This window comes from Chiloscyllium plagiosum, unplaced genomic scaffold (assembly GCF_037043375.1).
Source record: "Chiloscyllium plagiosum isolate Xiang-an unplaced genomic scaffold, Cpla_swu_hap1 HiC_scaffold_8, whole genome shotgun sequence".
Lineage (NCBI taxonomy): Eukaryota > Metazoa > Chordata > Chondrichthyes > Orectolobiformes > Hemiscylliidae > Chiloscyllium > Chiloscyllium plagiosum.
Window position 1 is genome coordinate 19,903,386 of NW_028270146.1, and position 16,749 is coordinate 19,920,134.

A 16,749-nucleotide genomic window follows, 5' to 3' on the forward strand; every position below is an offset into this window, starting at 1 on the left:
CATTTGTGTGCCTAGATTTCCAGTGTCTTGAATGTGCCAATTAATTGTTTTAAGCATAGTTTTAGGTTTTTGGTTACAAATTAGTGTGAAGGGAGAAGGATTCTGATAAAGGATAACATGAGAATAATCATGAGTCTTGGCTCAAAAGAATGGTGTAGATTTAACAACTTGCTGAGAATTTTTTCTCTTACCTTTATTACTTTTGCATATAACTTTACATCTATATCTTCTTGATCTTCTTCCTTTTAGAAGTAAGAGAACCTTCTCTCTCTCAAATTTTCCCTCAGCTACTTCTCTCCAAGGAGAATAGTCCCAACAACTTCACTGAAGTTTTTCATATTTGGAATCATTCTAGTAAATATTTCTGTGCTCAACTGTGGATGTAGGTTTGCTCGCTGAGCTGGAAGGTTCGTTTTCAAACATTTGACACCCTACGAGGTAACCTCTTCAGGGAACCTCTGGATGAAGCACTGGTGGTGTACCCTGCTTCCTATTTGTTTGGGTTTCTGTGGGTTGGTGGTGTCATTTTGTGGTGACATCATTTCCCATGGGGTGGTAAATGGGATCCAAGTCAGTGTTTGTTTCTAGAGTTCCGATTGGAATGTCATGCTTCTAGGAATTTGTGTGTGCCTCTGTTTGGCCTATCCTCGGATTGATGTGATGTCCCTGTTGAAGTGGTGTCCTTCCTCATCAGTATGTAAAGTGAGTGGGTTATGTCTGTAACTAGTTGACAATGTATCCTAACCACTCTCCCCTACATCAAAGACCTATCGGAAATGACTGTCAGACTATTCAGACTCCTTGGCATCGTGGTAGCTCACAAACCCACCATACATTAAAACAGCAGCTGATTAATTTGAAAGACCCTGTGAGAAACAAAGCTCACTCACTTCAATAACTTCAGTCTGAGACAAGATCTGAAGCAAACAATCAGTATGCTTATACGCTTGCAAGTGTGGTGCCTAAAATAGACATGCAGAGTTTAGTGAGTACATATCTTATAGGATACACTACTCCAAACCCAGTGCCCATACTATTGTTTATATCTTGCCTTATCTGGCCTTGTGCATAACAAAAGTATAAGTTTTACTTAGCCATTTCACCACATCCTGCTGTGGTCCATTGTTAGGTATATCTTCCTTCACTGCCATCGGTTTCCCTTACTTGTTTCCTCCCATTCCTCAACCATGTTGAACCTTATGACCTTTTTAATTGGGGTTTTTTTTTGTTTTAGCGGAAGTGGGAAACAGATGCTTATAACTACTGTTTGTACAAGCATATCTGGCTTAACCTACATCCTCACAGCACCTTATTTGTCTGTAACATCTACCATTGTTTACAGGCACATTTCATTCTTGTATGCACATTTTAGCTAACACAAAAACAATTATTTCCTTCAGTTTTCATTCTTGTTGACTCAGCTCTTGGTTGAAACAATTATATACTGGTGAGTTCATTTACATTGCACAAGTAATTATGATTGCAGAAGTAACACTACTTTACCTATACCCCACAACTCTATACAGACAACAAGCAAACTAATGTCATTGACAAAATACCTTGCAAGCACTGTAATAAACACTACATTGGACAAACATACAGAAAACTAGCCACCAGGATACATGATGATTACACAAAGTTCATCTTTTGTGATAATTCAAATACTGAAGCTGACCATGTTCAAGTGCAAAAGGATCTGGATGACATCCAGAGGCAAGTAATCGTCCTACCACAAATGACAGGTTGAGACAATCTAACCACTGTCCCTTGACATTTAATGGTGTTACTGTCACTGAATTCCTCCACATCCTGGGACTTATTGACCAGAAACTGAATTAGACTCACCACATAAACACTGACAAGAGCAGTTCAGGCTAGAAATACTGCAGCAAGCAATTCTACAGTCTACATGACACAAGTGAGGAGTGATGGAATACACTATGTATAACACAGGAGAGGTGATGAGTAACCCCACAGACAAACCTTTCACCATAGATAACTTGGGGCCAAACTCTCTGTTTCCATGTTGCATTACTGATTCCAATAGCTTTGCTTTCTTTGTGTTGCATAATTATGCTCTATTGTTGAAGAACATCAACAGCAGCTGTCACCATAACTTTTTTTTAAAAAAGTGATCATCAAGATAATTCATTGAGACTTGAATAATGACCCAGATTCAACTCCAAAGGGCTAGCTCTGCATGTTGCTGCTCCCATACTCACCATGTTCTCTGCTCCGCCGCATAATTGCGCTGCAAACCCATGGTCACAGCAGTGCGTACCAAGCAAAAGGGGCAAAGGCCCAAGGTGAGAGATTCACTGCCCCCATGTACTGAGTGGTGCATGGTGCTGCTCATCAGATACTGCGAACTGTTTCCACTCTCCCACTGTTGCAACAAGCATAAGATATTGGGAAGCACTGTTGCTTTTTCTACTGATTTCACCGTACACCGCTTGTCACAGTAGCTGGTGGGAAACCACTCTGCTGGGAGTTGAGAAAAACAAGACAATCTCATTGAAACAATTGTTCAGCAATATCAACTGGGGTCATAAATCAAATCTCAATGAAACATTTTGATTGATCACAATTTTATTTTTAGTTATGGTGATAGCTGTTGATCTTGAACAACTGAGCTGAATTATGCAACACAAAGAAAGCAAAGCTATTGGAGTCATACAGTAAACACAACATGGAAACAAACCATCTGGCCCAACTTGTTTATGCTGACAGGTATCCCAAACTGAACTAGTCCTATTTGCCATTTGGTTCATAACATTTAAGACATTTGGAAAGGTTATATGCAAAGGACAGCTATAATTGTACTTACCTCTATTATTCCTCTGGCAGCTTCCATACATACACCCCCTGTCGCCTTAAACCTATGCCCTCCAGTTCTGGACTCCAGTAGCTTTGGAACAAGACCTTAGCTATTCACCACCTCATTTTATAAACCTCCATAAGGTAACCCCTCAGCCTCCAATGCTCAAGGGGAAAAAAGTCCAAGCTTGTCCAGCTACTCCTAACCCAAACCCTCCAGTTTAACAACATCCTTCCTGCAGCACGATGACCAGCAATGCATGCAGTATTCTATAAGTAATCTTATCAATGTCATGTGTAGCTGTAATATGACATTCCCAACACCTATACTGTGCTCTTAAGCATGCCAAACACTTCCTTCAGCACCCTGTCTATCTATGACACCACATGCAAGAAACTAAACTTGCAACCCTAGGTCCCTCTATTTAACACCACTCCCCAGGGTCCTACCATTAACAAACAAATCTTATCCTGGTTTGCCTTACCAAAATGCAACACCTTATATTTAAATAAATAAAACTCCATCTACTACTACTTGGCCCATCTGATCAAGATCTCATTGTACTCTTAGAAAATCACCTTCACTGTCTGCTGCAAAGTTTGGTGTAATCTGCAAACTTAGTGACCAAACCTCTTACATTCTCATCCAAATCATTGTTATAAATGGTGAACATGAGTGGACATAACACACCTTGCGGCATACTGGTCGCAGGCATCCAGTCTGAATAACAACACTCTAGTACCATTATGCGTTCTACCATCAAGCCAATTTTGTGTCCAATTAGCTATTATTTATACCACAGGTAGAAAGACATTAACAACAATAGCAAAACAAAGTTTTAGCATTTTTCCCCCATTTTTTTACAGATACTTAATTCCAGAGAAATTTCACTGCTGTCATAACTCACTGACTTCCTATTTAATTTGGGTCATGGAGATTTGAATACAATTCCTTTGAGTACACAGACATGAAACTTTAACAATTTTGGTGGCCTAACACTTGAGGATTCCAAAGTCTCCTTGCGTAAACACTTCAGAAACTAAAACAGTTCAATTCTCATGACCGGGGTCACTGCCTAAGGACAAGGAATAGGGTATTAAGACTGAGATGAGAAATCTCTTCACCTAGAGAGTGGTGAGCCTGTGGATTTCTCTACCACAGAAAGCAGCTGAGGCCAAAACATTGAGTGTCCTAAAGAAGGAGTTAAATGTAGTTTTTAAAGGCAAAATGTTTGGGGAGAAAGCAAGAACAGCATATAATCAGCCATTATCACATTGTATGATGGAGCAGGCCCAAATGGCTGCCTATTTCTCGGTTTCATCAAATTGTCAGATCTGTAACTATTCTGAGAATGAGATGGGATTGCCTTAAGTTTACAAGGGGTCGGTGGGGATACTAGGAGAAAGTGAGGACTGCAGATGCTGGAGTACCAGAGTTGAAGAATGTGGTGCTGGAAAAACACAGCAGGCCAGGCAGCATCCGAGGAGCAGGAGAATCGATGTTTCGGGCATAAGCCCTTCACCTCCACAAACAATTCCAACCAGAAAGGCACTAATAAAATGTACAGCTTTCACCAGTTTTGCTTCAGTGATCATTTCTATTAGGAAATGTTACTAATGTTCTTAACTTTGATTAATTTTTTTTTAAAAAACCAAGGTTTTTGCAAGTTGTGTTCACACACGCTTTGGCACGAGATCACTTTTGGTGTTAGGTTCATCCATTTGATGGAAGTGGAGAGCTTTCGAGCATCTCTGTTGGATTGTTCATTTTAAACTACAAATGTTCACTTTTCTCGTACCCTTGTTTCCCACTGCTTTGAAGGAGAGCAATTTCCATTGCCTCCACTTGTTAAATTTGACAATAGTTGCAGTCATAAATTTGATCGTTTGGGAGTGAACTTTGGCTATTGAGGTAATGGCATAATATGGAGCCTAATATGGATATCTTAGAGATTGCCTTCGTACCACTGACCATTAAGGGTGAAGGATCAGGGTAAGGAAGATAGAGGGTAAAAAAAAGACACCAGAAGATAGAAACATGATTAGATGAAGACAGTGGGTACAAAGAAAAAGCAGGTTAAAGAGGAGGTTAGTGAGATCAGGACAGTTGTCAGGAGAAAGAGAGAATGGCAGATTCAGGAAAATGGAGGTGGTACTAAATTGCTCCAGTGTCACCTCGCCAGTCAAACCAATTAGTATAACTACTTAACATCCATTCAAATGGCTATGTTCACATGCTTGCAATGCATCAAAAAGTAACTAAACCATGATAAGCCAAGATGTTAATGAAGCTTGATATTTGCCTTTGGCAAGAGTCAAAGCAAAATACTCTAAATCTGCAATAAAAATGCACTATACCTATTCAACAAGTCTGTGGAAAATCCCTTCATTCTTACAAAACAATATTAGAAATAGGAATAGGCCAGTGGAAACAATCTCCCTGCTTCTATTCTAATCATTCCTTTCATAATTTTATGCTTCTCGAAGACTCCCCTCATTCTTCTACATTCCTATGAATATAATCCTAGTCTTCTCAATCTGTAGTGAACCTCCACTGCACAGCAGCATGCTGCAGTTCTTCATCATTTCAAAAAATAGGCCATTTTGCTGTTATTCCCACCAAAATGGATGACCTCACATTTACCAACATTGCACTCCATCTGCCAAGCTCTTGCCCACTTGCTTAACCTAACTGTATACTTTGCAGAATTTCAGTGTCCTCTGCACTCTTTGCTCTGGTTTCAGATTTCCTTCCCTAAAATTAAAAAGGAACCAGATGAGGTTTCACATCCATTTACAATTATGGAGTTAGCATGGAAACAGACCCTTTGGTCCAACCAGTCCATGCTGACCATAATCCCAAACTAATCCAACCTGTTTATGCTTGGCATACATCCCTGCAAACATTTCTTATGAATGAATGTATCCAAATGTCTTTTAAATATTGTAACTGTACCCACATCCACAATTTCTTCGAAGTTCATTCCATAGACAAACCACTCTTTATAAAATAAATGTCCCTCATGTCCATTTTAAATGTTTCTCCTCTCGCCTTAAAAATATGCCCTCTAGTCTTGAAATCTCTCACCCCAGTGAAAAAACACTTGCCATTTACCTTATCTATACCCTTTATGATTTTATAAAGCTCTTCATGGTCACTCCTCAAACTCCTTCACTGCAGCCTTTCTTTATAACTGAAACCTCGCATACTTGGCAACATCCTTGTAAATCTCTTCTGAGGCCTCTCCAACATCATAATATTCTTCCTATAACGGATGACCTGGCCACCATATTCCAGAACAGGCCTCACCAGTGTCCTGTACAATCTCACCATGACATTCCGAACTCCTATAATCAAAGGACTTCACATCATATTTCACTCAGAGTGAAGGGACGACCCTTTACAACTGAGATGAGCAGTTTCTTCAGGCAGAGGGTGGTTAATCTGTAGAACCTTTCTACGGAAGGTTGTGGAGACAACTCATTGAGTGTATTTAAGGCAGATAGGTTCTTCATTAGTAAGGGGATCAAGGGTTAGAGGGAGAAGGCAAAATGGGGTCAAAAAACATATCAGCCTTCAAATAGAGAAGACAAGATGAGCCGAATTATCTAATTCTGCTCCTATACCTTATGGTCTTAAATGTTTTTAAATGAAGCTTTGTAAAGAGGCCAAAATGTCAGTGAAACCTTTCTTCCAGTCAATGTTGTGCCAACGTGTTATGGACAGTACTTGGGGTACGTAGATCAGAAACATGACAATGAAGTAGCACTAGTTATGAAAGACAACAGGCATCAATCTTGACTCAGTGGTAGCATAAAAATCTTGCAGTGTCCTTATTACAAGCAGCGAAGGTGCCCCACTCTGACCATGTTTGAGCAAGAAGAGCTCCCTCCCCCACCCCCAAACCAACATGGTCAGCCAGTGTATGCAGTATGGACAATCTTCTCATGGAACACTGCTCTGTACAAACAGGGCTGTACCTCACATTTGAACCATGACTGCATTTCACAAGCTCCTCATTTGGCACTGCAATCATGCCGTGAAAACTCAGGAACACACAAAAAGATGACAAGAGGAGCAGTTGACTTAAGGCAGTTTTTTTTTTTAATATTTTAGTCCCAGATATGGGACAGAATATTTATACATAAAAAGGTACAATCAAGCACTCCAATTAAAGAATGCTAGCCAGTGCTTCAAAAAGAATTAAATGAAGTTCTTCACAAATCAGCATTAAAAGATCTTAGTTACAGTCAACCAAGCAAGCTCAGTGAGGACTATACATTGTAAGTTCCACTGATCTAACTGTTTCCAAATAGAATACCAGGTATGAAAGAACATCTCTCATGCATACATAACACTCTGTCTCTCTCACACATTCATGGATCTTTAAAATGACAGTTAAGTTTCTAATTACTACAATCGTCAGACAGTTAAAATCAGCTACAGGAATTTTTTTTTCAAAAACATCCAGGCATCAGTATTTTCATTAAACCCAGAGATACACTTGCCAATAAACAGGGATCACTAATTGATTAGGATGGGGTAGGGATGGTTGAGAGAGAAAAAGGTAAGACTGAACATTTTCTTAAAACTGAAAAAAATGTATTAACTTGTCAAAAATGATTGCTGTCAATACATTTCCATCGCTTTTAAAAACGTTTTTTGGTTGCTATGTTTAAAAATTAATAGCTATTATAGAAATTGGTCCCTCTCTGTAGTCAGTCTACAACACACTATGCTTGAATATGCAATAATGCTTTGACTGCAATTCTGACAAAAAAGGGAATTGTTTGAAGAGGTTCATATATTTAGGTGTTTCCCCCCTCTCCCATCCATATCTTTGGGCCCTGAAATTTGTCCACCTTCAAATGATTAGTTTGAACATTTATTGTTAACTATGTATGTTAATGACATTAAATAACAAGTACAGAAGACAGATTATTAGTTTATGCTTTCTTATAAGGGCAGGAGTTATAGCTGAAGTACAGGATTAATTTTGAAAGATAAGTTGCTGAGAAAAAAGAAAAAAAAAATCACAGAACAAATCTCATGTTGGCTGTGGAGTGGAGAGAATTCAAAATGATGAATTGTCGTTGCTCTTCATTAAGCGAGACCAGCTTCCTCACAGTGTCAGTAACTCCAAGTCAGAATCCAGAACCACCATACCACTAAACATTTTAATAAAAGCAAACAGTCCAAAAAGCATATGCTCTCTGTGTAAATATCAAGCTTCCTGAAATAGTCACTTCCTTTCATATAGGAAAGAGAAGCTCTCCCCAGTGGATTTTGAAAAGCTGTCTCTAATAGGCTGAAAACTGGCCATTCACATACCACCCAATCTTGCACAGTTATCCAGCCGTGGTTGGACTAGCCTCAAAACAGGAAAACATCAAGATCAGTTTCAATAATATTACAATTTAAAATGCATGGAGAATACTTCACATAAAACTCATTCCTCAAAGTATAAGGATGGTATAAAAAGAGTATTGAAAATAGTGTAATTAAAGCAATCACAGAAGGGTTTAATTCGCCCACAAAAGGACCATGTTGTATTTATCCAGAATAATGGAGAGGAAAACTGATCTTCTGGTCTCGGTAGAGTGCTAACATAAGCTTTCCAATTATCCACAAGCTTTGGAATCAGAATGAGTTTCTTGTTCTTTACAATTAAGGACATAAATAATGTGTAGATCTGCAACTAATAAATGTAGGATTCATAGATCAGCCTCTTTGTCTAATTGTCATGCACTTGTAAAACAAAATACCCATTACTCTGACAGCTGCAAACAAACCCCAGCTCAATTTCATACTATTACTTCGTTCCACATTAAAATGACTACCTGGGGCAACTCAAAATCAAAACAATGCTCTCATTCTTGTCGCTTTGTAAGGGAGCGCAGGAAGTGGGGAGAGAATTTCCAGAAATAAAACAACTGGATTTTTGTTTGGTAGAAGAAGTTTTGTCTTTGTCTTTTCATCAAAAGTGGGCACGTAAATGCATCAGGAAGCCTCACCTCTTATGCATTTGTGTAATGCATACACAGGTAGAGAAGCAGATCTCAGCAAAAATTACCTGCTCATCTTCCCATACCCCAATGATTTAGAAACTGAAGGGAGGGTGTACCACAACTTGCCAGGCTGCTGACATGTCTGCATGCACTAATTCACACAAGCTGGAAAAGGCTCAAAGATTTGTGCAGCTACTGTGCAAAAGCGCATTCACTTCAAAAAGAAAATGTAAAGCAGTAATGAATAATCACAGTCTCTTCACACATCAACTCGTTATATTACTGGATATGATAAAAATGACAATATCCCTGTTCTCAACAATACTCCTATTATGAACACTTAACCTTTAAAACAGAACAGAATACAATTAGAAACTAGACAGACTATATTTAATCAAAAAATGCTCAAATTTTGAACATTTTAAATACAGTCCTCTCCTGTTCAAGCCTTTTGATATGAAAACTGAAATAACAAAATGCTCACATTTATTGATTTGAATAAAGTATCAGAAGTCAAGGTCAGTTTCTGTCTTAAAAAAAATTCTGATCCATACAAATAAGAGCCAAACACTTATTATCTTCCCAATTGATAATGATGCAATGTAAGAAGAAGGGCTTATGCCCGAAATGTCGATTCTCCTGTTCCCTGGATGCTGCCTGACCTGCTGCGCTTTTCCAGCAACACATTTCCAGCTCTGATCTCCAGCATCTGCAGACCTCACTTTCTCCTCAATGATGCAATGTACTCTAGCCAGTACAGTGTAAGACAGCAAAACATCTCAGACTGAGGGAGACATTAATCTTTCCGTACTCCAGAACATAAACAGAAGTTGAATCTTTTTTGTCTTGCACTCATTAAAGACAGCCAAACTTCAAATTGTCACAATTTATACCACAGGAAGAAAAGAGATCCTGATTGGCAAGGACTCTGCCTCTCCCCCAATGATAAAGCAGTAGGAAATATTCCATGACCAATCTCAACCAGAGTGAAACTACCAAACAACCAATCAGTACCTTTTTCCTCCTGTAATACAAATTGTTGTGATCATTTACGATTTTGCATTCTTGCAGTTATGCTGATGAATGCAAGATGAAAAAGCTTCTGGAGATTCTGTTTTCAGTGACATTGTAACCACAATGAGTACATCTTGCAGCACCAGTTTATGGAGAAGTACTGCAAAGCTGGTCACATGGAGAAGGAAATTAAAAGGATTAAATTGGCACTGCTGACCAAGTCCAGATGGGCCAAATGGTTACCCATAAATTGAATGTCCACAATCCTAATGATAATCTTGAGATAAAGTGACTGATACATGGATTCTCAGATGGAACAGTAGAGGCAGAGAACTCTGGAACCATTTTGAGTACAAACTAATTCTGCATTTGGGAAGTGAAGGTGACAAAAAAAAAATTAAAGAATTTATGGTCTCCTGGCTGGGTGAAATGGTTTTCCTCCTATGTAAATATCACCATTTACCATACTAGTAAATTCCAATGTATAAGTTTATCTGCCCACCTCCTCCCCCTTTTAACTCGCATAATCCAACACTAGCATAGCTTCAAATCTGATGATATACTGGCTCTCTGTTCACTGGAGCTTGTTTTAAAGCAATTACCGTCAGAAATTATGAATGGCAATGGATTGGGAAAGGGGGAGGTGCAGTCAGACCTGGGTGTCATTGTACACCAATTGTTAAAATAAACATCCAAGCTTGCAGCCAGTGGTGAATGTGGCAAATTAACTGTTGACCTTCATAGTGAAAGGATTCGAGTACAAGAACAGAGATTGCTGCAACTGCACAGGGCCTTGATGAGACCATATTTGCACTAATATGTTGATAATTGGAACTGTGCAGCTTTATATTCACTTCTTAAATTATATCTATTCAATTACAATCATGCGTTAAAGCCTACTGAATAACACATCGATGAATGAAGCCCATCAACTCCAGAGTTCACTGAAAGCATGCCACTGATGGCTCTTATCAACATTGAGTAGCAATTTCTAAAATCATCTTCTATTTAAAATATATAAAATACAATTTGCACACTCCATATCTCAAATCTGCATACCATGCTCCTACAAAAAAACTCAAAAGAAAACGTGGAATAAGGTCTCTCTTTAAAGCAGTAGGAGATGGCGAGAAAGTGCATATCTCTACTCCAGACTAATTAGTAATACATCCTAGTTAGAAAGAGATGAGATTCTCCTCTGCTTCCCTTACTTCTTGGTGTCTATAACCCCTTATTATAGAAAATAAAGCAAATTACTTTCTACCCTTTCCCCTCCCTCACAAAAGTTCCAACTGAAATAAGTAAAATCAAAAAAAGTCAAGAGAATGGGTCTCTAACTATAAAACAACCAGTCCATACACACCCAATACTGCAAAACAAGAAATGTTGCGAAAATTAAAGCAAACCTGTACAAGTTGAAATCTTGATTGCAAACAGCAGTATCTATCAGAGAAATCACTTGTGTTGCTAGTCACTTTTTTTATTGAAAAACGCACCAAAACATAAGAGGTGCACATAAAAACACACATGCAATCACACACACCCTTCTCAAAGTCACAACCACAGTGGCACACACTTTATTTTAAAAAAAAGTTTAAAAAACATTGAGGTCCTTCTGTATTCGGGTGACTCCTCATGGAGGAAAACTGAATAGTTTAAAACAAAAAAAGTAGCAGAATTATATGTTAAACAAATCGCAGGTTAGAGTACAATTCAGTTTAAAAATAAAAATACAAAAAAATGAAAGAAGATACACTGCATGACACACTTACCAATAACTACCATCTAATTTAACAAAAATCTTATTAAAAAAATAACATTTCTGTTCTAGGCATCTTAATTACAGGCTGTACAGATTTTTTTTTCAACAAAGTTAGGGAGGTACTTGACTTCTGCAGGTGGACGCAGGTTGCTTCCAATTTCCTGCTACAAATTCAAATCAAATAAAACATTTCTAGTATAGTGTAAATCAATAAAGTTACACAGATTCTTAAACAAGACTTTCTGTACAAGTAATGAAAAGACACAGCAGTCCATAATCACCTCCTTAAAGCATTAAATGTATCTAGACACACACAAGAGAACCAAAATTTACATGCACGCATACTAGGTGGACAACACTATCTCTCTGTATATACGATACACTGCATGTATATACGATACACTGCAGGCAAAAAACAAGAAAGCTTATGTTCCTGTGACAGCCATGAAACAAAAATTAATCCTCTCAACTGGAACAGCTTGAATGTGACATGGGACATAGGGAATGGAGTTATACTTTAAAATGAAATTAGCCATCTTTCTCTCAGGCAGGCTCATTCTGAACAAATACCTCAAATCCAATTAATTTAGATTAAAAAGTTCAGTCACAAAAAAAAATTAGTAAAAGTCAAAAGTAGCATACACACTGGTATAGAATGCAGCTGCAGAAATTTTAGGGCTAATTTAAAGGAATTTTTGGAGTGATCAAAATTTTGCGTACAAGTTATGTATGCATTTAGCATAAACTTCTTTGTATTGTGAGTACAGCATTTGCACCTGAATAAAAGAGTCATTTCTGGATCTAATGAATGCAGACAGGGATACCAGCTTTATAAAATAAATCTAGTTCTACAGCCCACTGCACAAAATGCATTGCATTTATTCCATACCTCAGTGACCCCAGAGTGTGGGAACACCTCCCAACCTTTTGAACAGCCAACAGCCCAGTTGAAATATCTTTAATAGCAAGCAGAGACAGCTGCTGAAACGGTGATTTTATGTAAAGTAGGGAGGGAGCAGAATGAAGAATCAATCATGTAACATCCTCCACCATTAAATGTATTTACACTAATTCCACACTAAGAGAAATTAATTCCAACTGTTTGAATCATGTGGGCTACATTAGGATCACAGGGAGCATGAACTGCCCTCCCCTCAACCAGCAGCTCTCACCTTACCATTTGAGTAAAGTTTAACTTAAAAGTAGACCAGACACCATTTCGAGATTTTGCGGTTTTAACAAAGGGAAGTGCAAACTAGGCTTCCCTTACTTATTTTTTTTTTGAGGGTTGGAGCAGAAGGAATGAGAAGGGAAACTAAGACTAAACAAGAGTGGAATGATTGGGATCAGTTTATTTTCTCTTAATGATTCAGTGTTGGAGGAGTGATGGTTGAGTGGCAGAAGGGTGTATGCAGATTTGGTTTCTCAGAATATATCTTCCCTGGCCCCTTCCTCGATTGTGCATTCCCGCAACTTGGCCCTACTCTGTGTTTAGCATCTTTGCTCAGCAATTCAAAGTGATGGACTGAAGCACATTTGACAGCATCAAAACACTGTGGATTATTGAACGTTTTCAGTCAGATTACATGGTCAGAATGCAGCTGAAACTGGTTGAATGACCAGGAAAGTAAACATCAACTTCTGAGGTTTGGTATATGGAGGTGGAGGTGATGGAAATCTCCTCTTTCCCCATGCACTGAAGTGCCAGGGTTCCCTCTTTTGGACCCAGTAGTGAACTCCCCCTATCCAGACCTCTGCTGCTTAGAAACTAGCAAACACAAAAAAAAAGTTTACATCAGACACAATAATATCTTCTATCTCCTTCCAGAAAAAAAGTGGTAATTGGCATCCACTAACTCCATAAATCTCTAACTAGATAGATTTTTGAAATCAAAAAAGTGAATTCAAATTCACGATTGGGCAGGGATTGCACACAGGTGAGATTGAGTGTGTTGTGGGGGTGGGTAGAACATTTGTGACCTATTACTTGGCGGAGCATGCTTTGGGGCATAACATCCAACTTCTACTCATGGTTATGATTGTCACTTAAATATTTTATTGGATAAAAGCCTTTAATTCGGTATGTGTGGGCAATGGGATTTCACACAAATCAGTCAATTTGCTTTAAAAAAGGGTGAAACTCTGTCATAGGGCAAACCTGAGCAAAGTTTCTTGGGGAAATGCAGGAAAAAGAGCCAACACTGCACTTTCCAGAGGATTGTTAAGTAATGAAGGCAAGACCACAAGGCTAACTCAAGTTGACCCTTTCATAAACACCAATTTCCTCCCCAACAGCCATGTGGACAATATTCTACACGGGCACACAAATGTTTTTTGCACTTTTGGCATCAAACAACATGTTACTTAAAAACTGGGTGTGTTAACATTCATTTAAAAAATTTCCAAATCTCCGTGTCATCCAAACAGAATGCTCGTTTTCATACCAACAAATTAATGCTCCAATCCCAATCCAACCCAATCCATCACCTTTCAAAGCTTCCACAGAATACTAAGCTGCAGTGAACCCTGCCAAGATAAGACTACGAGCTAGGAACCACACAGAGAATTTTATAGCATAATTAGTTAACATGAGCAGGTTATAAAAGAACAAACTGTACGCCTCAGCCTCTCTTTCACCCAAGTACGACACATTCATTCAGGTCAACAAAAGCATCGCCCAAACAACCAATCAGATTCAATCTGAGCACAGTCAAATATTGCATTTTGCCTCAGTCTGCACAAAACATTGTGACTTTTAAAGCATTCTGCAGAGACCAAGTTTATGAAGCTCACCAGGCTGGGTTTAATATAAAACTGAACTAGAGAATATTTCGAGAAGTTCTACATCATGGTTTAAACCATTGAGTTAGCTCAAGCTGTACAACACCATACGACCCAAAGTGGAACACTGGCTGCAGGTTTAGTTGTCAACAGGTTCTTGATTCAGAAGTACAACTTTAACCCGGGGAGGAAACATGAGAAACAGTGAAGCGTTCTCTAACAATACAAAACTCTCTCCTGAGGTAATTGCAAGGAAACAAAACATACAGGCTGGAATTTCAATTTTTAAGAAGTCCCATCACATCAAACCGATGAAGGATTTGTTCCATTTGCTATCCCAATCACACACATTCACTCGCTGTCCTTGCCTCATTCGTTTCTCAACCCCACCCCCAAACCCCACCCTCCCTTTCCCCATCCATTCTTTCTGGTAACACTTTGGGTTCATTCAATCACACATTTCCTCTGCTATTTCGTGTGGGTTTAAGATCCCTGGAACAGTCATTTGAAGCTTTCTCTTCTCCTCCTGGGCCTGACGCAGAGCTGTTTCCCTCTCCTCCAGGAACAGGTCTGAAGTGTCTTCACCACCAAATTCCTAACAAGAAAAATAAAACCAAATCATCATCACAGTTACTATTCCATTCATAACTCATGTGAAAGCACAATAAGCACATGTGGCAGCCCTGCCTCCCATCAGAATTTTTTCTTAAAAAGTTTCTGATGAGCATCTGCTGTCTGATAGAGAGGGAGATATCGAAGCATTGTTTGAAACCAATATAACCCTTAAACAGTGATATTCAAGAATAATTTAAAAATGCACATAGCACCTTAACTTGAAGAAGTGTCTTAAAGCACTTCACATGAGCATTATATGACAAACGCTAATTCAAGGTAACCAACAGCTTGCCAAATAAGTAGCATTTAAGGAATGCCTTAAAGAAGAAAAACAAAGGCAGAGATGTGGTGACCTTTTGGGAAAGAATTCCAGCACTTTGAGCCTGGGCAACACAAGGCACAACCACCAATGATGGAATAATTATGAAATCAGGAATCCACGAGGGAATATGCTTTGGAGGGTGGTGGTGCTGATAAGAGATGACAGCAATAGGCAGGGTCAAGATCTTACAGCGATTTGAAAACATGCACAAGGATTCAACACCACACCTAGCCTAAACAAGATACTTGCATTTTAGGAAACTGCACGTAGTTCTAGGAGGAGTCCGAACCACAGCTGAACGTGGTGACGGATACACCTATTGGATTTGATGCCACCAATTTCTTTGCTGGGTTGGGTTCTCGAGGGCTGACTTGGTCTAGTGGCCATGAGAAAGACTTCAAATGTCAGGTCCAAAGGTATTCCCCTGTTAATCTCATGTAATATCAAACACTCCTCAGCATTAACTCATTTTAGATTCTTCCACAACACTGGTTGGACACTGAAAAGGGCTGGGATGGGGACGCAGACCAAAACTGTAAACGAGGGCATGTGAAGATGGGTGAAGAATTGAGCTGATGATGTAGTGGCAACGTCATGACTAGTAACCCACAGCCCCTGTTCAACACGTGCTCAAGACCCACCATGGCAGATGATGAAATTTGAAATCATTAAAATCGTGGAATAAAAAGCCAGCGTAATGGCAACCATGTAACCCATGTGGCTCACAAACATTTTTAGGGAAGGAAATCTGCCATCCTTACTTGATCTGGTCTGCATGTGACTCCAAAGGCACAGCAATGTGGGCGAATCTTAGCTGGCAATTAGTGATGAGAAAAAAATGCTAGACTGGCCAGTGATCCTCACTTCACAAGTGAATTGAATTGTTATAACAAAAAGGAAATTTAGGGAGATAATATTCAGGACAGGATCTGCAGGCCATGGTACAATAAAGGGATAAACATATACTGGTCCTAGATTCTGACAGCATGCAATTTTCATGAGACAGAAGAAAAAAATGAAATCAGGTGGGGTTGGTTGGGGGACATGAGGAGTCAATTAATAAAAGGGAATGGCGAGTGTTAAATTCGCGAGACTATGAATCCAGAGACTATGGCAACGTTCTTGGGACCTGTTCAAATCCTGTCATTGTCGATGGAGGAGTTTGAATTCAATTTTAAAAATCTGAAATTAGGAGTCTAATGATGACCACAAATCCATTGTCGATTGCCAGAAAAATCAGTCTAGTTCATTAATTCATTACAGCGGCATGGTGATTCAGTGGTTAGCACTGCTGCCTCACAGCGCCAGGGACCGGGGCTCAATTCCTGCCTCGGGCAACTGTCTGTGTGGAGTTTGCATATTCTGCCCGTGTCTGTATGGGTTTCCTCCGGGTGCTCCAGTTTCCTCCCACAGCACAAAAATGTGCAGG

General features: G+C 39.1%; 1 protein-coding gene across 2 annotated transcripts in view; it reads right to left on the minus strand.

The window, feature by feature from the left end:
* Positions 1-14,792: 14,792 nt before the first annotated feature.
* LOC122553379 (exportin-1-like) overlaps positions 14,793-16,749 on the minus strand; it is an 83,535-nt gene continuing 81,578 nt past the window's right edge. For both annotated transcript variants that reach the window (XM_043697061.2, XM_043697062.2), the window contains exon 25: positions 14,793-14,978. In XM_043697061.2, coding sequence (XP_043552996.1) covers positions 14,832-14,978 — 147 coding nt within the window. In that variant the 3' untranslated portion in view covers positions 14,793-14,831. The remainder of the gene's footprint in view (positions 14,979-16,749) is intronic.